We start from the raw sequence: 23288 nt of genomic DNA on the forward strand, positions 1-23288 counted from the left end.
ACTGTCAGAAAAAGTTGAACTTTCTGATAATTCTACACTAAAATTACTTCGGCTTTGATGATTTCCTAATTAATTCAATTATTTAAAATCATATTAATTATTTTTTTCTGGGTGAATTGATAGGGTTTATACAGTACAAGAATACGTACAATGTAAGTCAAACTATAATCAAAAATGACCAAAAAAATTCCTTAAAAATACACATCTGCATATTTCATCACAATTTGAACAAATCCAAGTTGGGTTGTCCCTAGGGACCTGTATACCAAATAACAAAGCTGTCTGACCAGCGGTTATAAAGAAGAAGATTTTTTACTAAAAACGCCTTTTTTGGCATTAATTTGCCTATTTTCAACAATATCAAAAAATTAAAAAAAACAGTTTCTCAAAATCATATTTTTCATCTACGCAACAAATATCAAATCAGTAAGTACTGCGGTTCTCAAGATATTTGAGTGGACGGACGCCTCACAAACGGACATACATACATACATACATACATACATACATACATACATACATACATACAGACTGACGACGGACGCCGGACGGATACCCATCCCAATAGCTTCTATAGACTATAGTCTATAGTAGCTAAAAATCGTAATAAAATGGCTGCCTGGTAGCCATATTGGATCGTATCACAAAACAAATTGACATGCATATCTATGACATTAGTCAATCTCCTTGTACCAACTTTGAATAAATTCGCTTGATACATGTCTGAGTTATGGCTTTGTACATGAAAATATTGTAACAAAATGGCCCCACGGCAGCCATATTGGATTGTATCACAAAACAAATTGACATGCATATCTATGACATTGGTCAATGTCCTTGTACAAACTTTGAATAAAATCGGTTGAAACATGTCTGAGTTATGGCTCTGTACATGAAAAAATCGTTATAAAATGGCTGCCTGGTAGCCATATTGGATCGTATCACAAAACAAATCGACGTGAATATGTATGACTCAGGTCAATGTCCTTGTACCAACTTTGAATAAAATCGGTTGAGATATGCCCGAGTTATGGCTTTGTACATGAAAAAATTGTAACAAAATGGCCGCACGGCAGCCATATTGGATTGTATCACAAAACAAATTGACATGCATATCTATGACATTGGTCAATGTCCTTGTACCAACTTTGAATAAAATCAGTTGAAACATGTCTGAGTTATGGCTCTGTACATGAAAAAATCGTAATAAAATGGCCGCCTGGCGGCCATATTGGATCGTATCACAAAACAAAATCGACATGCATATGTATGACATATGAAGTAATCCTTGTACCACGTTTGAATGAAATTGCTCCAGGCATCTCTGAGATATCTGCGTGAACGGATGGATACACGCACGGACGCACGCATGGACGGACGCACGGACGCACGGACATTACCAAACCTATAAGTCCCCCCGGACGGTGTCTGTGGGGACTAATTAGCTACAGAGAAATCAGGGTGAAAGGTTAAACCACACTGTTTTGAAAAATTGGCTACAGGGAAATCAGGCAGGGTGAAGGGTTAAACAACACTGTCTTGAATTATACCTTCTGTACAAGCTTGTCTCTTGACGAGGTTACACGTCCAGATACACTATTACATGTTGGAGTATGAATGTCAGCAGTTTGAAGCATTTCTTGCATAAATGTAACAAGTTAAACTGCTATGAAGTAGGCCACCTAGAATTCTTAACAAAATCAGTATTGCACTTTTTGCATAATGTACATACTCACATGTGATGCCACAATTTAAACATATGTCCCCGTACAGAGGAGAGACCACACGGATATTTCTTCACAAGCTCTAGATACTGTTCCGATATATCTGATACTAAAGGTTGAATTCCACTGAATAAGGCTGGGTTGTGAAGGTTACCCTCTGAAATGAAATACCAAATGTTACATTTTACAATTGAAAACAAAATAGCGTCAATGACACTGTGTTCACATTTGGTTACATGTGGCAAGCTAGAGTGAGTGTATACACAATATTTAATAGCTTTTATGGAACTTGAGCTTGTGATATTCATAGTCAAGTGCATTTGAAAAAGATTTGATGCGCTGTCCATTGAAGTATGAAATGGTTGGCAACATTTGCAACCGCTGATTATACACACTTACGCAACATCATGCAACCCAGTACATCATAATTACTGATACAATCTGCCATACCAAACCAAATGTGTCCTCTTATAATATTACATTGCATAGAATGAATGCAGACAATATTGGTTTCTCTAAGGTCTATGGTTGCACAATAGGAGACTATTCAAGGCAACATGTAAGAATGGGCATTCTTTAGAGCTTCCACTGAGAGAAATTGCACCAAAAATACAAAATTGCAGATTTCATCAGAATATGAATACATCACGTTATGATCAACCTTAGAAACCTGTATACCAAATATCAAAACTATCACATCAGTATTTTCGGATAAAAATTTTTTGACCAAAAATTGTGAAAATTCCCCCAAAATTACAAATATGAAAATTTCAATACAATTTGTACAAACTTGACTGAGGTCATCCCTAGGAACACGAATACAAACTTTTGAAGCAATCGGACAAGCGGTTTCAGAGAAGATTTTTTTTACTTAAAACTGAAAAAATTACCCCCAAAAATACAAACATGCAAATTTAACCTCAATATGTACACACTTATTTTAAGAATACCTAAAGGAACCTGCATGCCAAGTTTCAACCCAATCTGACCAACGATTACTGAGTTTTAGCAATTTGCAGGATTTTTTCCTTTTTCTCCTCATTTGCATATTTATAACACTGACCTGTTAATTTGAACAAATTTTAACATCTCCACCCCTAGGTGCACCTGTACACCAAATACTAAGACTGTAGGTGCTGCAGTTTAGGAGTTTTGACGGGGAGGGACATACATACACATACATACATATGCAAATGAGATGCAAATGAACTGATTCACCTTATAAGATAACCTATCTATGGTATATATACATATGCCAAATGCGAGTTAATAAAAAACATGAAACATTTAACAAATGTGAAAACAGAAGACAGCTGGAATGATCTATGAACAATGCATTTGCCTTAGGTGAAGCAAAAAAACATTTGTTGCTCATCCGTGATTTTAACAACAGTAATGAGAATTTCTTGCTTTTTCATCTTCTTTTTCAGACAAACCACTATGGTTTTACCAGCCTATCAATGAAACATTTATGTTTGTTTTTCTTTGGCAGCAAAATACTTAGTCTCCCTTTTAAGTGATTTAGGTGTGCAAAGGGAAGCCACACATCAAGTCTTTCAATTTTAGGACGTACAAATATCATGGATCATTTGAGTTGTGTGTTTGCTGGTTGTCTATGAATGTAATATATGGTGGGGATGTTAACATACTATTAAGCTCCTCAATAACAGTTTTTGCAAGAAGGTACATGAAATCAATGTACAAATGGTAAAACATAGGGCCAATGTCCCTGAAGCTACTATAGACATGGATACAAAATAAAGTATTTCCTGAATGTATGAAATTATCTCACTAAAGTCATCCTGAGGACCTGTTTACCAAATATTACAGCTGTCTGACCAGCGGTTTTTTGAAAAAACCAAGCGACCTAACAGTCAACAGAGCTCTGCTGTGTATGTAGAGAATGACTTTCTGTGACACATGTATTGATGACGAAGGTGGATATCTTTGATAGCTCATTTCAAGAGAGCCTAACCAAAAATGGCAAAATTAGCTGCAAAAATGTTAAATTGAAGATTTCATCATAATTTCAATATATAACAGTAATCTAAACCCTAGGAACCTGTATACCAAATATCAAAGCTATCAGATCATTAGGGGAACGCTCCATTAACTTAGAAGTGCCCGACTAACCTGAGTTGGTTATCAGAGGATTAATCTCTATGTCAACATATGCGAATAGAATATCTTTTAGTGTAAACAAAACATTAGCACTGCCGGAACTACTTTTTAGCATGTCCCACGCCGGTCGCACTCAGGAGATTTCCGACCAGCGTTAAAAGTGCCGTCCAGCACTTGCTGTTACTTTGAGGTCATCATTTAGTTCATAAAATTGCATGAAGAGTTTACAAAAACAATGGTACTATAGAATCCCTTTCAATAAAATGCTGTTTAAACAATACCAGCAGTTAATTAACGTACGCTGATTTTGCATACGAAAAGCTATTTAAGCTGGTTGAGGGTACGTTCACAAAGATCATTGCCCTTTGAACTAAAGTTTTCCTGTCACACAATATCTCTGTACGATCGAAAGGAGACAAACTGAAGATTTTTTGCTTTGAATGAATGTTTATATCCCTATAAAAGAAAGTACAGTAGCGAAAACCAGCACAACAAAACAGGACTTTTACTAAAACGTACTCTTTCAATTTCAGTGCAGACTCAATGAGTGGCATTGTGGAAAGGTGCATGCGATGCAATGAAAGTCACGAGCAACCTTTGGTGTCAACGGATGCAGTCTTTGAATTATCAATGAACACTCACTTGTTTTTCTGGTCAAAAGCCAAAGGCTACTTGTCCATCGCAACAAGCCTCTCTGTTTGCAGCGTGTTCATTTTTAGCGGGATGCTGGCCAAATTGACCGGCTACTTCCGTATTTTGGCCAGCTACTTTTCAGTAATGTTTCGCTCTCTAGCCTCGAAATTCTGGTTTTGATAATAATATTTTGATATTTTTGTTGTCTTGCAAGCCGGAGATAACATTTCAGAAGTGCCGATGTGGCTATATGAAGTCTAGCAATTTACGCGGTGAACTTGTTGCTATCTAGAATCAGCCTGTAGTACCGCAATCTGCGAACGTGTTATACTGTACTGGGAATCGCTCTCAAGGTCAACCTTGCTTTCCTGACTACAGCCCGAATTATTCCGACGTTCACATCGGGTGTAGCTTACCATAGGACTGACGTTACGCCCGCGAATAGCCGACCGTTTCCGAATAAAGCCGACGTTTGTTTCTCTCAAACGCGAAAGAGAAGAAAGTCAAACGCGGAAGAGAAAGTCGACGCTTGAGAGCTTTGGTTTTCTGCGTAAGAGTAGGGCCTTGTCTGATGGGTTTGGTAGGTTTTTGATCAAATGTAAAGCGACCAAAAGTTACTGAGTCTCATTTTTCATACTTTTGAAACGCCACGTCAATCCATCCATGGTCGATCATAGTGTCAATATTCAAGTCGATCGACATCGCGTTTTGTGGAGGGGCCGTGGTTAAGCGGAAGGGAAAGTCTACGCTTGAAAACTTTGATTTTCTGCGTAAGAGTAGGATTTGTCTTTTAACTTTGGGAGAAACAGTCATATTGAATTTTCTACTCCACCCTGGGAGAGTCACTGTAATTTTTCCATTGTCTTCTGGCTCTGTGTCACAGTCAATTACTCATGCTACCGTCCACCGGCCAGCCTCGTCAACTGCCTCTACCATTTCTCCTTTCTTATATATAAGAGTGGCAATACTGTTACAAACGGTTTCTGGCTAGCAATTCATTGATTTCGTTCTTTTTATCGGAGATGTCACAGGATATGCACAGTTCTTGGAGTAAGGACACGTTACGTTGTTTGCATGTGCATGAAAAAGCTGGACACGTGGAAAGAACGTTCCATGCTGTTCTGATCACATTTGCATATATGATCAATGCGCATTACTGAAGTGAAGCGTCCGAAAATAGGAAACTTGAATGAAAATGAACGAAGAACGATATTTAGTTTCACCATATTTCTAAAACTTAGTTTAGAGCCTAAATTAAACAAGAAACTAGATTACTTGCATTGAAAAGTGGGGTTCACTTTTTTCTGTCAACATAGTTCAATGTGCAAGCATATGTGCATGCCCGTGGTATTGAGTGAGTCGTTACAGCCCTGACGTTCCTATCATAGCACCAGCTGGATAAGATAAACGCAACAATGGAACATTAACACCTTTGAGGATTAAAAGTCTTCTGTTTGTCACCCGAGTTGAGAGGCAGCAACTCGGGTTTCAGGTACCATCCAAGTTAATGGAGCCTTCCCATTATGTGACTAACTTTTGAGACAAAAAAAATTTAACCAAAAATGGCAAAAATTGACCCAAAAATACAAAAATTGAAGATTTCATCACAATTTCAATATATCACATTGAGACAGCCCCTAGGAACCTGTAAACCAAATATCAAAGGTATCAAATAAGTAGTTTTTGAGAAACAAATTTTTTTACTTAAAACAGCAAAAATTGTGTAAAAAATACAAAATTGCAGATTTCAATATAATTTCAATATATTATATTTTGTTCATCTGTAGGAACCTGTATACCAAATATCAAAGCTATCAGTCAAGCAAGTCACTGACAATGACATAGTCCCCACTTGTAATAGGAGTATTAGTTTTGATGGGGCAGGGAAATGTGGTCATGAAGAAGTATCACTGGAGTGTATATGTTGAGATCTATGGGCACATAGGTCTATGTCGTTGTTCCCAATTTGAAACACATGTGGCATGTTTAAGTTATGGTTCTAAATCGGGCAAAAAGATCAGACCTCTAGCTGTATTGGCCAGCCAAGAAATACATATGCGCATAATAATGAGGTACAAGATGTGACATCTTAAGGTCTAATATCCTATCAGAATATGAGGGTATAGAACTTGTGGTTACTGAGTTATGCATATATATGTATAATCAAGGTCAAACGTCATAAAGTCACGTGACATTTTGAAAAAAAATTGTATTGCTAATTAATCCCTATATGCCAAAAATCAGACCTCTAGCTCTATTCCCTTGGCCAGAATTAGATGTGTGCATAATTAATGAGGTAGAGCCTGTGTTGTCATAAGGTCTCCCATCCTACTAAATATAGCACTTGTGGTTACGTATTTATCGACATAAACGTATATTTCAGGTCAAAGGTCATCGAGGTCACATGACACTTGGTCAAAAAATTTCTATCCTATAGTTATCCCTATATACCAAAAATCAGACATCAAGCTCTATGGGTTTGCTCAAAATTAGATATGCACATAATTAATGAGGTACAATATGTGGCGTCATAAGCTGTCCCATCATACCATACATGAAGGGTGTACCACTTGTGGTTACTGAGTTATGGACAAATATGTATATTTGAGGTCAAAGGTCACCGAGGTCACGTGACATTTTGAAAAAAAAATAGTATTGCTAAGTTATCCCTATATACCAAAAATCAGACCTCTAGCTCTATTGGCTCGCTCAAAATTAGATATGCACATAATTAATGAGGTGCAATATGTGGCGTCATAAGCTGTCCCATCATATCATATATGAAGGGTGTAGCACTTGTGGTTACCGAGTTATGGACATATATATATATATTTGAGGTCAAAGGTCACCAAGGTCACTTGACATTTTGTCAAAATATCTGAGATATCTGCATGAACGGATGGACTCACGGATGGACTCACGGACGGACATGACCCAATCTATAAGCCCCCTGGACTTCATCTGTGGGGACTAAAAACTGTCACTGCATCCTTTTTGCAATATGAATACGATGAGAAACTAAATTTTTATTTTTCTTGGCCTTATACATGGGAGTCTATGGACTGCCTTATACATGGGAGTCTATGGACTGCCTTATACATGGGAGTCTATGGAGACTGCCTTATACATGGGAGTCTATGGAGGTGAAAACTAAAAAGTCCTCTAACACGGCCAAATTTGATCGCATTGTGAAACAAATCGACGTGCATCTGTATGGGGTAGGGTACTATCCTTGTGCAAAGTTTGAAAGAAATTGACCTGGGCATGTCTGAGATATCTGCGTGAACGGACGGACGGACGCACGGACGGACGGACATGACCAAACCTATAAGTCCCCCAGACGGTGTCCGTGGGGACTAATAACTTATTTTTACCATAAAATGGCAAAAGTTGCCCGAAAAATACAAAATTGTAGATTTCATCATAATTTGAATATATCATATTTTGATCATTCCCATGAACCTGTATACCAAATATCAAAGCTGTCAGGCAAACGCTTTAGATGAAATAAATTTTTGATCAAAAATGACAAAAAATTCCTTAAAAAATACAAATTTGCATATTTCATAACAATTTGAACAAATCTAAGTTAGGTTATCCCTAGGGACCTGTATACAATATATCAAAGCTGTCTGACCAGCAGCTATGAAGAAGATTTTTTTCCAACAATGCCTTTTTTTGCACTAATTTGCATATTTTCAACAATATCAAAAAGTAAAAACATAGCGCTCAAGTCGCTGTAGCATGGGTGACGGTATCAGGAGTATTAATTTGGGGGGAGTTTAGCACAAAGGCCTGGAAAAGTTGCAATGCAAGCACATTAAAGGGACAAAGTCGCTCATTTTTGATATTATTTTGGTGACTTTAATTTCATTTGGAATATTATTGATGTTGTTGTGCTAACTGAAGTATACGTAATCACTAGTTGCTATGGTGCAACTCACTCAAAGCAGAACATTACAAATATTTTACAAGAAACTTTATTTTTGGTGCAGTAAACCTTGGTACGTGACAAACTTTGGTCATTTTGATGCTCCCCTGAGTAATATGTAACAGATAAATTAGAATTTTGATAAAATTATTAATATGTAGCCCACATGAATGAAAAGGTGACGAGTTTTGTTCATTTGGTAACTAAACTTCTGTATCAAATTTGACTGAAATCCATATAGCCGTTCTGTATATATTGTTATACTAGACAAACTGCCAGAGAAATGGCGTCTGTTACGTCTGATATTGGAACTATTATTTGCTTAAAATTAAAAGTAAATTCACACAGCATGGCGAATTGAAAATCATTTATAAATACCTTTTTATATGTGACTTCATAATGTGCACAAGTCATGCAGCAAAATCTTAACAATTGTAATTTTGAAAGTCTATGAATATGCCATAGGGATCAGGTGTGAAACTCGTTTTGGTCCTTGTTTTCATGGACTACCATCGTAGGGGGCGCTATGCTCAATTTTAAGCTTGGGGGTCAGGCCTTCTTGGTGGTGCCGTGTAGATTACCCAAAATGCATTGCAATGTGCTGTCGTAGGTGGCATTATATACAATTTTAACCTTGATTACCCAAAATGCATTGCAATGCGCCATGACGCCCTATGCCTTTAATATTCACTCATAGTGGTCTCTATCTGGTACTAGATCTTCTACCGGTTCTACAATTAAACAGATCAATCACAAATAACGTTGGCACAAAAAATGAAGTGATTAAAAATTAACATTAACAGTGATAAAACAGCCACTCAAACCCTAGTTACTCTATGCAACAACAAAACAAAATCTTTGGGTATGAAAATTGATATTCTGCATGCGAAAGAAATTATTTAGTTCATCACAAGCTAGTGGCCTTCAGCTGGTGGGCTATGCCTAACTATCAGTAATGTCACTACCTTGTAGTACGTAGGTATGTCCGATCCTACTACAAACTTCTTGACTGAATTCTAGCAGATGATGTGCCCCTATATGCTACGAAACGTGCAAATCAATTGCTACTAAACGATCTCAAACGTGTAAATTTGGGGAAAATAATGAACGACATATCTCACAAATGTTTTGAAAATTCAGTGAATGTATCGATACTCACTTGCAAGTTACCGACTTTAAGTAAAACGTCACTACGTTGTAGTCCGTGGGTATGTCCGATCCTACTACAAACTTCTTGCAATGACTGAATTCTAGCAAATGATGTGCCACTATGTGCTACGAAACGTGCAAATCAATTACTACTAAACGATCTCAAACGTGTAAATTTGGCGAGAATAATGAATGACATATCTCACAAATGTTTTGAAAATTCAGTGAATATATCGATAACTCACTCGCAAGCTACTGTGTTGCTGACTGTCGTAAGTGAAATGTTCCAACTGACGTCTGCCATGAAGTCCAAAAACGTCCCCTACTATGCCAGCTCTTCGTTTAGCAGTGGATTCGGGATCACTTTATTATCTGTCGCGACACTTTGAACTTCATCTTGATCATTTGAAGACCTCATGAGATACGCCTGATTGCCTCACAGGGGCAGCCCTAGCCATGTCCATCTGCTAATTTATAGAGGTATGTAGTCACAACGTACAATGAACGTAGGTGGCAACTGCGCCACCAACGGGCGCTAAACTCGAAACGCGGAAGTAAAATCGTTTAAATCCGCGCAGAGATCGTACATTTCGCCCTGAGTTATCATTGCCAAAAGTAATACCGTTTGAAATGACTGACACTAAACCAGCTAAAGTTGCGCAAAACATGAAATTTCACTGCGAGAGCAATCAGAGACACTGCGCAACTAGCGCGCAAATAAGCCTTTAGCGGGAACACTGATCAGGCGCCAAACCCGCCTTGGCCTTCATCAGAAACAATAATGTGCATCATCATGTACACGTCCGCGCTGTCAATCGCGGCTAGACACGCTTTTCGCTCTCATCTGACAACCTCAGAACCAATATTACATTTAACGAAAAATAACAAGAACAGCGTGATTTGGTAAATTCATGTTTATTTACACTGAATTAAATATATTCAATTCTCAACCGTGTACTGTATGAAGCTATGCATGGAGACTGTTCACAGTCAACCCCCCAAATCAAACACTAAGTCACGTGATTTGAAAACCCTAGAAAAATACGGAAAATAATCATTCTAAAATCAATAACTCTCGATGGAATCCTCCAATCAACTTCATTTGAACAAATCCCCATCTTCGTGTACCAAGTTAGACCGTCACAAACTTTCAATCCAAAATGTTAAGCGGTTTGTCAGTTTAAACGGTTTACGGACACCAAATGTCTACATCCATCCATCCACACAGACAGACAGACAGCCTACTCTACGGAATTTGACACCACAACTACCGGTATAGCCCTGCTGACTACGTCATCCGTGCTAAAAAGATAGCTTCTCATAATCATATTTTGCATCCACACAACAAACATCAAATCTGTAAGTACAGCAGTTCTCGAGATATTTGAGTTGACGGACATCCTCACAAACGGACATACATATACATACATACATACATACAGACTGATGCAGGGCGCCAGACGGATACCCATCCCAATAGCTTCCATAGACTATAGTCTATAGTAGCAAAAAATTCAAAATATGGGTAAATATCATATGCGTATCAATTAAAGGAGAAGTTTACCAAGGCATATGTGCTAGCTTTGGGGTCGCTTATTCTGGAAAAGCCATTTTTTGACAATTATAACTCGCGTTAATTTTTCATACTTAGGCTGTGCGTATTTGCACAATAATTGTTATGTTATGCAAATACACACAGCCCGGCATGAACTTGAGTGAATAGAGTGGATGATTGGTAATAATAATTTGATGATAGAAATCATCTGCCCAAATTTATAGCCTTTTTTATCATATTCTCTTTCTTTTTGATGTTTTGGTATATTTGTGACGATAAAATATTTTTCATGGCAGTGGTCACTGTTTAGATATGTACAGCTGGCCATTTAATATCTGATCTCTGGAGTCACTGTTTGAAGAGCTTACCAACTTCGAAAGATAACAAGGCTTCTTTCATCTGAAAGATCCATGACATGGTTTTGTGTTTGCAACTAGTAACAATAAAAAAAATCTTCATAGATAGCATTTAACAAGTTGTTTTCAAGCATCTATTGAAATACTTTGATTGATGACTGAATGGATCATTTACCTGCTGACATTACACCATCAGCCCCTGTTTCATCCATGCATTGTTTCACGTCACTAAGGTACTGAATATTACCATTAGCAAATACTGGAATATACACATTTTGCCTGAAAAGTGAAACAAAGGATTATGGTTAACTAAGCTAGTCAATAATCTCATCACCAGCTTGTGAGAAAATTTTGCTTTGCAATAACAAATCTGACATAACAATGACAATGTAAAGGCCAACTATTGTATTATGAATTCTGACCTAGTGTTATCGGATTATAAATTGGTATGATAGCGATTATTTTGCACCAGATTGTAGAACAATGTGTGAGATAGTTGAGCAATGTGTGAGATAGTTGAGAGCTATGGAATGAATTGTACAGAAGGTGAGAGTATACTTGCCTATAGAGGAGGGTATGCATACCAAGTTTCAACCAAATCTGGCCAGCGGTTACAGAGTTTTAGCACTTTGCAGGATTTTCCTTTTTTTCACCTCATTTGTGTATTTTGACACTGACATGTTCATTTGAACAAATTTACATCTCCATCCCTAGGTGCACCTGTACACCAAATACTAAGATGGTATGTGCTGTGGTTTAGGAGTTTTTGATGTGGACGGACGTACATCCACACATAGTTTACAAGAATTTAAAGAGACTTACCTGGCCAAAGTAAGAGAAAAAGTTTTAGACTTTCATTATCAAGATGCATTAATAAACAAATGTAGTAAAAAGATCCAAAAATATGCACTTACTTGACAGCTTTGATGTAATTCCAATCAGCTAACCCCGTAGTAGCACCTTTCATATCTCTTGTTCTGCCGTGTACAGTTATTAATGAAATACCAGTTTTCTCAAGCATCTTTGCATATTTTACAGTCTTTTCTAAATCTTTAAAAACCCGTATCTTACAAGTGACAGGGACCTTCAAGCTCTTTGAAGCATGGCTTACTGTGAAAAACAATACATTGAAGATTTTGACAGTAGATTCAATACTTTGTTATTGTAAAAGAGATATTTGATCTCAGATTGCAAGAACAGGGGGGCATAGTGGGTCTCCTCCTCTGAAATAAGTGGCAATTGAAGGAAAACAGGTCTCAAAATAACTTTGTACATTTTGTACTGTAAGCTAAAAAGTTACCACATTGAACATTTTTGAAATAAATTCCCTTAATCACTGTAATACAGATTACAGAACATAATTCAATGGTTGCAACATGGTCTCTACGAAAACTGCCAGGGAAAACTGTCTGCTGTTCATGCGTATTTATAAGGCCGTCGTCATTATGAATTATTTATAGAAACCCAAACCCTGAAGGTTCACAAGTCTGTAAGCCAAGGCGTTTACCCCACAATTAGACAACAGCATACCACTTGGCGCAATGGTCTGCTGAATTCTATTTCTTCAATTTATTCTGTTTTGATATTTACATGTAGGCTCTAACCTTTGAACCCTAGTGAAAATGGGTGGTGCACAATTGACTACAGGGGTCAGGAGACATAAACAAAACTTACTTTTGACAGAGCATGATTCTGCAATTAAGTTGATCCCAGATATGTGAGCCTCAACTAATTTTTGGTAAAGTTATAGCTCTTTTGGTTTTTTTTCTCTTCTCTGAATTCATGGAATGTTCAACTTTATCTTTTCATTGATTGCCTCATTGTGCCTCAACTTTCTCTAGTATTTCAACAAATTTCAACATGTAATCTTTGATGATAACTCTGTACAAAAAACTGAATTTCACATTGCCTTTATAAGAGAGAAAATGTTTGCACATAATAAGAAGTGGGTAATTTACAGTTCTAATATCCACCGAGACCCATGCACAACAGACATGACACATGATAATGATAACGTATGATGAATGTTCAATATAATATATTTTATTGGCTTTTGTAATGTAAGACAATTTGTTTTTCTCAGATGTAATAAGGCATGTATTAAAACTTTTTTGATAACTCTAATAAAAAGTATTAAAATCACATAAATGATCAATTTAAAAAAAAAATCTTTGTGATCAGCTATATTGCAAGTAGTGCAGACCACGGCAAACCAAGCATTTAGCAGTTAAATAGTCTGGAGGTTTTGCCGTGTTTTCAAGGTAACTTGCTGTTGTTAACTTGTTAGGCCATTATCTGGAAGTTACCAAGAACCTGCAGTAAATTGCCAAACAGCAAAACTTCGTTTATGAAATATTAACAATGTATGTTAAATAGCCTTAGCAGAGCCAGAAACGGCCTGAGAAAGTTACAGCTATACACGTCATGGAATGATTGAAGCTTTACAAAGGCATTGTGACTCCTTCCCTTATATAATACCGCCATGATAAAATATGTTGAGAAACTGATCGTACTATCAAAATGTTGGTAAACTTACACATTTTGTGGATGAGGTCCCAGTCATCTTGTAGAAATGCACCATAATGTCCTGTAGTAATGAAATCAATGATACATGTTAACACTGGGGTTTTGTCTTCTTCACATTATTTGCAAACATTCAGATCATACAAAACAACTACACTCTCTGTCTTATAAACACTCATGAGTTATTAAACACCTATTACCTGGTCATGAGGGTATAGTGCCCATTTATTACCCCGAGGGGCTGTGCATTACCAGAAACACATCACTATTCCCTGAGGCTGTAGGCCATGGGGTACAACAATGTGTTTCTGGTAACACATGGCATCGCGGGGTGATACACAGATGCTATAGCCCAAATAAAGACCAAGTTATTTATGTTTTATAATTTGCCACACGCTCACGTTGTTTTATATTATATTTTTTAATATGTGTTGATATTGCACTTCAACAATCTATTGTGACAAGTTCACTTGACTATTTCTCCACAGCAGTAACAGTATTACCAATATCTTCACAAAAACATCCTAAGCATACCGAGCGACATCCTTAGTTACACTTGAATCTTTGTCGTCAATGAGCTGTTCAAGTTCCTATGCTGTTGGAATGGAAAATCTTGCTGTTTTAGAGAGAGGCAGGCTTGTCGCTCATCTCGGGCGCTAATCACGTTCTAGTCACCTGCTTTTGTTTCAAAGCTGCAGAGGACACAATGTGTAGGGACCGTTGGTAATGTGACCGGACACTTTTCCAAATCTGGTCAAAAACTATTACCGAGCGACATCCTTAGTTACACTTGAATCTTTGTCGTCAATGAGCTGTTCAAGTTCCTATGCTGTTGGAATGGAAAATCTTGCTGTTTTAGAGAGAGGCAGGCTTGTCGCTCATCTCAGGCGCTCATCACGTTCTAGTCACCTGCTTTTGTTTCAAAGCTGCAGAGGACACAATGTGTATGGTAATGTGACTGGACACTTTTCCAAATCTGGTCAAAAACTATTTCCCTAGGGAAATAGTCTTTCAAAAATACCCTGTGAAGTCACTTTTGTCAATTCAGTGGGGACTACAAGTATCTATTTTCTTGTCACATGATATATTCTGGTGTAATGCAACATGAAATGAGCATGTGGTGTGTTATAATTTTATTTAGTTTTGTCCAAACTCATCAAAAAAGTTGATTGATAACTTCTAAGCCTTCTACAGAATGACCTGGAAACATTAATTTTGAACTGGTTGTTATGATCTATTTGATGCTGTATGTCAGCAGTGTTATCAGAAAAAGTCAGTGTACTGGATAAAATGTAAGGACTCCATCTAATCTGTAACAGGATTATGGAGGTGCCATAGCCTTTTGTTGTCCATTGAAACTGTAATCTCGTTAGCAAATTTCCTAGCAAGACAATCTGATGCCTAACTCAAGGGGGGTTTACACGTGTGAGTTAAGTCCGGAGTTGACACCGGAATAAATTTAAACCTGTGTCACTAAATTAATTCGGTGTAGGAGGGCTGGTCCAGGTTCGGTGCTCCGTACTAAACAATGGCCTATTTACACATGTGACCAGAACACTGAACTAAACGCCGAACTATATCCTGTCTTCGGGCTTGCGGTCATTACCACAATGGACGGTGTTCAAGTAAGCTCTCGCGATCGCGGCAACAATTGGCCACAGGAAGAGATCAGGCTACTAATGTCAATCTGGAGAGACGAAAATGTCATCCGTATGATGGACGGCACATCGAGAGATCCGCAAGTGTATGAAGTCGTCGCTGTCAAGGCCAGGGAGAAGGGACTCGAGAGGACAGCGGAACAATGCCACAACAAAATCAAACGGATGCGAGCTCAGTTCAAGCCCGTGTCCGACAACAACCTCGTAGTGGCAGAGCTAGAAAAACGATGCCATTTTACGATGAGTTGTAGGTAGTAAAGGGAAAGCAACTGGTAGTAAAGGGAAAGCAACTCCACACATCTTTCATATTTGGGTTGTTTGCGTTTTGTGTATGATATTGTGTATAATATAAGTGTATATCATGTTTAACTGTTTTATGTAAAATGTTGCTTGGCCATGGCGAGACGTACCCGTAATCTACGTGTCCTGTGTTAATCCGCACTGGAGCGGAGAGACTACTGACACTGTGATCCTTTGGCGCTACGTTTCGAAAACAGAGTTTTCTTCATCAGTCGTTTAAAATTCATTTTTGATTGGTGAGACGTGTTGAATGGTTGATTGTTTTTATTTTATAATATGTTGTTCCACTTACGTTTGGTAGGGAAGCTAGAATGTCTACTGTTTGGTCTTGTTGTGTTTGCGTAGGTTCGTGTGAACCTGAGTTTGAGCTATTGTAGTTTTTGTGAAGTCTAGCGCTTATAAGTGTGTCGCCTTTATTTCTGTTCTTTCTATATGCGATTATTGGTTGGTTTTGGAACAGTTTTTTTAGTGTTTCGTCTTTTTCAAGTTCACTCCGGTTTTCTGTCAGGGCTTGCTTGATTTTTGTCGTTTCGATGTACCGACTATACGTTGTTATGAAGACTACTGTATTGTTGGTGGCGTTATTTCTTTCGCTTGACCCATAGACCCTCGTTTTTCTCGAGGGTCTATGCTTGACCCGAACTAAATTTTTACCTTGTGTATGACGTGTAAACGTGAGATCGCTTAGATCGCTGATAAGGAATATTTACAGGGCGACTAATCAGATTCCCTCAGGTTTAAAAAAATACACGTGTAAGCCCACCTTCAGGTCTTTACTATAATATGATCATGTACTCAGAGAATTAAGTTTATCATGTACTCGGAGAATTAAGTTTAAAGGCGGAGCCTCCCTTTAAAAGGGCACGAAGCTATGGCGGCTTTCATTGTGTAAGTGGACACCAAACAAGCAACACACGGGCACACGCTCTAGAAAATGCCACTTTTTAGGTTTTTCCGGGCGCAAAAACATAGACAGACTGCCAAGCGGTCAGCACAAAGCTGCTGCTGATCGAATTCTGTGGTTATATTCAAATTCTAATGCAACTGGAAGACTATTTTTTAGGAAATTCGAGTGCTTGTGGTGGGGAATCAATGACAGTTGGCGATTTGAACCAACCGTCAATCAAACACTTGTATAAACTCTGTTTGCAGGATTAGCAAAATGCGCCAAAAGGTTGAGATCAGTTTGTGTAATTAATGTTATAGAAATCAAACATCGTACTGGCCAAGTGTTTGACTAGGAGGAGAACTCTACTAATGCGAGAACCTGGGATTGAAAATTGCGGCTTTAACCGGTTTACACCAGTTCTCTGTGAATAGATCAATAATTACTGATTGGTTTGGACCAAACCACGGTCACCGTGGTGAAAGGTTACTGTCAAAAGTCACCAAGGAAGAAATCAAATCAACACTGGGGACATACATTTACGCCTCTGTATTGTACGCTACTGTACAGTCTTAGAATATTGTGCCTTGGTATTCTCTTGTTAGCATTTTCTAGACAAATATTTTCTTTGTCAGGGCCTTTTATAAGCAAGGGACAAAACAGTACGACATCCACAGATAATTTCTCAGCTATTGCTATAATTATGGACACAATGTCTGCCTTGATTTAGATTAATACTTTATTACAAAGAAGCATACTTTGTGGTGATCTCACAGCATCTACCAAAGTTTATTTACTCATCACAAACTGGTGACAATCTAGTTCAGCTGAATGTTGGCTAAGATGATAATTATAATACACACAATGTAAGAAATAGGAAGTTAACATACCTCGCTTGGCAATGCATTGAGGACAACCAAGGTTCAAATCAATGGCATCAGCATGATCCTGGGCTAATTTTGCAGCCTCAACAAATATATTTGGATCATTAGCACAAAACTACAGGAAAATAAAGAGATTTAATTGGTATTATATGACCATTATAACAGGATTTTACAATAGTACAATAGCCACATTGTACCAGTTAATGTCATTCATCATGCAAACTGTAAAATCTGTAGATATACAAATTATTGACATTTACTTGCTGAGGGGAAGAGAAGGGTGTGGAGAAGAGGGCATTGGTGGACTTTCCTGCTTTAACATTCCTAATAAATACCATAATGTTTGACAAGTGATACTAATTCATCAATTGAATAACTATCGGGCAAAGCAGCTGGAAAAAATCGACAAGGAAAGATTCCGGTACCATAATGGCACATGGAAATATCCCATAGGCTGTCGGTAAGCTAGTGTACCGGTACATGATCTGTGACTATTAATGTGTTACACCCATTCTGCTCATATCATTGTAAGTAATAAACCACACCTGGCAATGATAAACCATAAGATTTTCACCAGATTATCAATACGCGATGGAATGCGGCCATAACTTTTCTGAAAAATTTACAAAAATTGCAATAAATGTTTGTGTCACATTTATTTCTATCTCCGAATATTTGCACAATATTTTTGACAACATATTTATCATTCCATAAAGTATATGATAAAACCTTTACGGCCCTGATACAGGTTTTGTGAACCTCGTTCGTACAGCACAGGCCCTTGCACGCTCAGGCCCTTCTGCCGTACAACTTTGATCCACAAAAACCTGTATCAAGTCCGTAAAGATTATTATAAGAGCAATCATTTATTACCTTGCTTGGTGACAAGCTGTTTCCTACCAAAAAGCCAACTTTCCTTCTGAGAGGTCCTCACTTGCCATTTATAACCTCTAATTATTCAGCATTATAATTTATATACATGTTTAATACATTTTTGATGTCCCATACCCCCTTCTTGCAATTGCTCGTGTGTGTCAAGTAATAATCATAATAAAGACACTGTGTTAATGATAGACAGGAATAAGGAAAAGGAAATCTTTTGCATAAATTACCTGAATTATCAAAGGTCTGTCTTCTGGACAAGATTGTAAAGCCTCTTTTCTGTAACCTTCATCTCGTATAAAAACTGATGCATGTAACATTGGAGAGTAACATAACTGGGCTCCGTATTTCCTACTCAACATACGCCATGCTAGCTCACTTTGGTCAACCATTGGAGCAACCACATATCTTGCTGAATTCAGCACTTTCTCCCAGAATTCATATTTTTCCATTTTCTTCTCCACTGCAAAATTATAGCACTCCATCTTTAGAAATTATATGAATATCATCCAGGAGAATCTCAAACATTGAAGGTGGAATAGTCCATTCTGTGTGGCTGTTTTTTTTATATTAATATACATAATATGACGAATGTGGTTTATAAAGATAACTAGTAAATATATACTGAGAACAATTTCTTGGCTATACTATCTTTGGAACAGGTACATGGTGTAGTATACTCAGTGAAATAGCCTCAATACACTTTTCTGAATATTCACTATACATTGAAAAGGATGAAAGCAATCCCTTGTGAAATACAATGAATTTGCCAGCAAACCATTCGTAAGCATTATTGTGGTAGAATAAGGTTTACCATTTCAAAAATACATTTTGCGGCATAGTGCATAACTGTTTTGTAAAAATGTATGACTTGTTATTTATATGCTGGCAGAGTTATTTTCTATGCTGTGTTTGTTACTTAACAGAGGTGTGCTCATTTCTTGCAATATAACTTCATGCTTACACTTGATGGTTCAAAGTATCAATCTATAATGTTGATGACTGTGTCCCTAAAATGCATCATGTCACATCATCTAAGTGTATAATACTGACTGTACTTGAGAGAAGCAATTCTTTCTCTGTTCTTCAAGAAGTATATATTTTTGAAACATAGGGCCAATATCCCTGAAGCTACTATAGACATGGATGGTATAGAGGAGGTACATACCATAATACCAGATATAGCAAGTGCAGAGGTCAGTTTGCAATATTCTTATGGCAGAAGAATTGTTTCAGTGTTTCAGAACTGGCAAAAATTGCCCTTAAAACACAAAATGAAGTATTTCCTAACTATATGAAATTGTTTTACTAAGGTCATCCTATATACCAAATATAAAAGCTGTCTGACCAGCGATTTTGAAGAAACAAGCAACCTAACAGCCAATATAGCTCTGCTACGTTATGTAGAGAATAATTATTAGTGACGCATGTGTGGATGAAGAAGGTGACTTTCTTTGCCAATTCATTTCAAGATGGCCAGACCAAAAACGGCAAAAATAGCTGCAAAAATACAAAACTGAAGATTCCATCATTACTTCAATATATATATATATCACATTAAAGAGGCACTCCCACTTGGTAACATTTTTAAAACACATTTTTTAATGCCTACGGTCGATATTTGACGTGGCGACTGCACGCGGATCGCGAGATATTGATAAAAACATGTCATTTCCCGAGCGTATTTTTCACATCCCGAAGTTTTACGATCGTTTCTGATTTTGACCCGAAATCCCCCGAAGGTTTGTTGTTGTGCTGATTGACGATATTCTAGGGAGTTCTACAATAAGTTCGAACGACGCAATTAATTTACTTCCCACTGCAAAGAGTTTATATACAGCATTATGCCATTACCTCAGGTAAGTTTTGTAAAACTTCTCCTTAGTTTTTGTCGTTTTCATTATTCTAAATCAGTTGTACTATATTTTTAACCAATACCACATAAACATCAGTTTTTACGTGTCAAATATTAGCCGCCTCCGATGACTACATTTTGTCGTCTGCCACACAGTACGCCGCGCGCGAGGTATGCGTCTATGCATACCACTCGGCGGCCGCTATGTATCAACCCCACGTAACTGTGCTAGTCACCTATGCGAATTCTGGTGGAATCAAACTTTGTTTTCTGTTTTTTCTCAGAGTCAGTAAGACTCGACTTTCCCCAAGGGGGCATGACCGATCACCGACGCGAGTGGTACTGTGGCATACAGCAGCGTAAGCGTAGACTCGTACTCCATAGCTTAGTTGGCAATGGCCCCAGTGCCGAACGTTCGATGTTCGGAAGCTGAATTTAGGTGGGCCACCGGAATTCAAACTTTTACTTTTTTGTGGACATGTTTTTATCGATATCTCACGACATAATTGGCAAAATTATCCAAAAAATACAAAATTGTAGATTTCATCATGATTTGAATACATGACATTGTAATCATCCCTATAAATCTGTATACCAAATATCAAAACGATGAGACTTGTTATTGCGAAAAAAAATTTTTGACCAAAAATGACAAAAATCGTCTTAAAAATATAAATTTGCATATTTCTGCACATTTTGAAGACATCTCATATGGGTCATCCCTAGGGACCTATACCCAAAATATCAAAGCTGTCAGATAAGCGGTTTTGATGAAATAAATTTTTGATCAAAAATGACAAAAAAATTCCTTAAAAATACAATTTATACAAATCTAAGTAGAGTCATCCCTTGGAAACTGTATACCAAATATCAAAGCTATCTGATTAGCAGTTATGAAGAAGAAGATTTATACCAAAAGCGCCTTCTTTGAGCAAATATGCATATTTTCAACAATATCAAAACATAGGGCCAAAGTCCCTGAAGCTACTATAGACATGGATACAAAATTAAGTATTTCCTGACTGTATGAAATTATCTCACTAATAATAATAATAAAGTACATTTGTAGTGCGCCTAATCTCTTAACAGAGCTCTAGGCGCAATAGTGACAATACAATATAACAGAGGACATGTTGAACCACCGGGACTGGAGACTACGTAACGAAAAAGGTTAAACTACTGTTTAAAGAGAAAAGTCTTGAGGGAACGGCGGAAGGAAAGGGTAGAGTTGGAGTGGCGAAGGTCAGAAGGAAGTTTGTTCCATAATGCAGGGCCAATGTAAGAGAAAGATCTCTCGCCAAAAGTCTTTGTGGAAACTCTTGGAATACTGAGAAGTCGAGAATCTGAGGAAGAGCGGAGTTGTCTTTTTGGAGTGTATTGATGTAGAAGTTCAGAGAGATATTGCGGTCCTGTGCCCGCAAGTGAATTGAAGCAAGTAGATACAACTTTGTAGTGGATACGAGAACTAATAGGCAGCCAGTGTAATTTTTGCAAAAGGGGTTGAACATGATCATACTTTTTAGCATTACAGACGAGACGAGCGGCAGCATTTTGCACTCTTTGCAACTTGTCTATAAGCTGTTTAGGGCAACCAGAAAGGAGACAATTGCAATAATCTAAACGAGACAGAACAAGTGCAGAGACCAACGTTTGAGTAGCCTGTACGGAGAGAAAGTGACGAATAGAGCTAATTTGTCTAATTTGAATGTATGCAGCTTTGCAAATATTCTGCACATGTTCACACATATTCATGTTAGAGTCGAGTGTGACTCCTAAGTTTTTGACACTGGAGGTGAACATTATATCAAAATCGCCAAGAATTATGGATGAAGGAAGAGATGATTTGGCAGCTTGTCTGGGTGAAGATATAAGTATTGCCTCTGTTTTACTGTCATTCAACTGGAGTTTATTCGATGTCATCCACTGCTTGATGGCAGTGATACAACTTTGCACAGATTCAACAGTTGATTTTATTTTTAATCTTAAGCTGCTTATCTTTATCAGTATTTTCATCCTAATTATCTCACTAAGGTCATCCTAGGGACTTGTAAACCAAATATTAAAGCTGTCTGACCAGCGGTTTTGAAAAAACAAGCGACTCAACAGTCAACAGAGCTCTGCTGTGTTATGTGACACATGTATTGATAAAGAAGGTGGATATCTTTGATAGCTCATTTCAGGATGGCCTGACAAAAAATGGAAAAAAAAAATTCCGTAAAAATACAGATTTGCATATTTCATCACAATTTTAACAAATCTAAGTTGGGTTATCCCTAGGGACCTGTATACCAAATAACAAAGCTGTCTGACCAGTGGTTATGAAGAAGAAGATTTTTTATCAAAAACGCCTTTTTTGGTGCTAATTTGCATATTTTCAACAATAACAACAAATTAAAAAAATAGTTTCTCAAAATCATATATTTTATCCACACAACAAATATCAAATCAGTAAGTACTGCAGTTTTCAAGATATTTGAGTGGACGGACGCCTCACAAACGGACATACATACATACATACATACATACATACAGACATACATACAGACTGATGGTGGACACTGGATGGATACCCATCCCAATAGCTTCTATAGACTATATTAGTCTATAGTAGCTAATAAACGAGAGTTAATTACATTCTAATTAAAGTAAACAAGACTTGCTTAAATCAAGATTTACGTCATGAAAAAACAGCATATCTGTCAGGTTATAAAGAATCTTAAGCTGCTTATCTTTATAAGTATTTTCATCCTATTAACCAAGCACATTTTAACTTTCAAATTAACATTGTAAGTAAGTTCTATTGAATAAGTTGAGACTGTACGTACTCAGAG

At 37.4% G+C, this 23288-nt stretch overlaps 1 protein-coding gene across 1 annotated transcript in view; it reads right to left on the minus strand.

Moving 5' to 3' along the window:
• Positions 1 to 23288, minus strand: part of LOC139152173 (tRNA-dihydrouridine(16/17) synthase [NAD(P)(+)]-like) — an 83978-nt gene that overhangs the window by 53043 nt on the left and 7647 nt on the right. Inside the window, exons 3-8 of the mRNA XM_070725293.1 lie at positions 18833 to 19065; positions 17727 to 17835; positions 14006 to 14056; positions 12384 to 12579; positions 11645 to 11748; positions 1737 to 1881 (exon numbers count right to left, since the gene is read on the minus strand). Of these exons, the coding sequence (XP_070581394.1) occupies positions 1737 to 1881; positions 11645 to 11748; positions 12384 to 12579; positions 14006 to 14056; positions 17727 to 17835; positions 18833 to 19065 (838 nt within the window). The remainder of the gene's footprint in view (positions 1 to 1736; positions 1882 to 11644; positions 11749 to 12383; positions 12580 to 14005; positions 14057 to 17726; positions 17836 to 18832; positions 19066 to 23288) is intronic.

This window comes from Ptychodera flava, chromosome 15, assembly GCF_041260155.1.
Source record: "Ptychodera flava strain L36383 chromosome 15, AS_Pfla_20210202, whole genome shotgun sequence".
NCBI classification, from domain to species: Eukaryota; Metazoa; Hemichordata; class Enteropneusta; family Ptychoderidae; genus Ptychodera; species Ptychodera flava.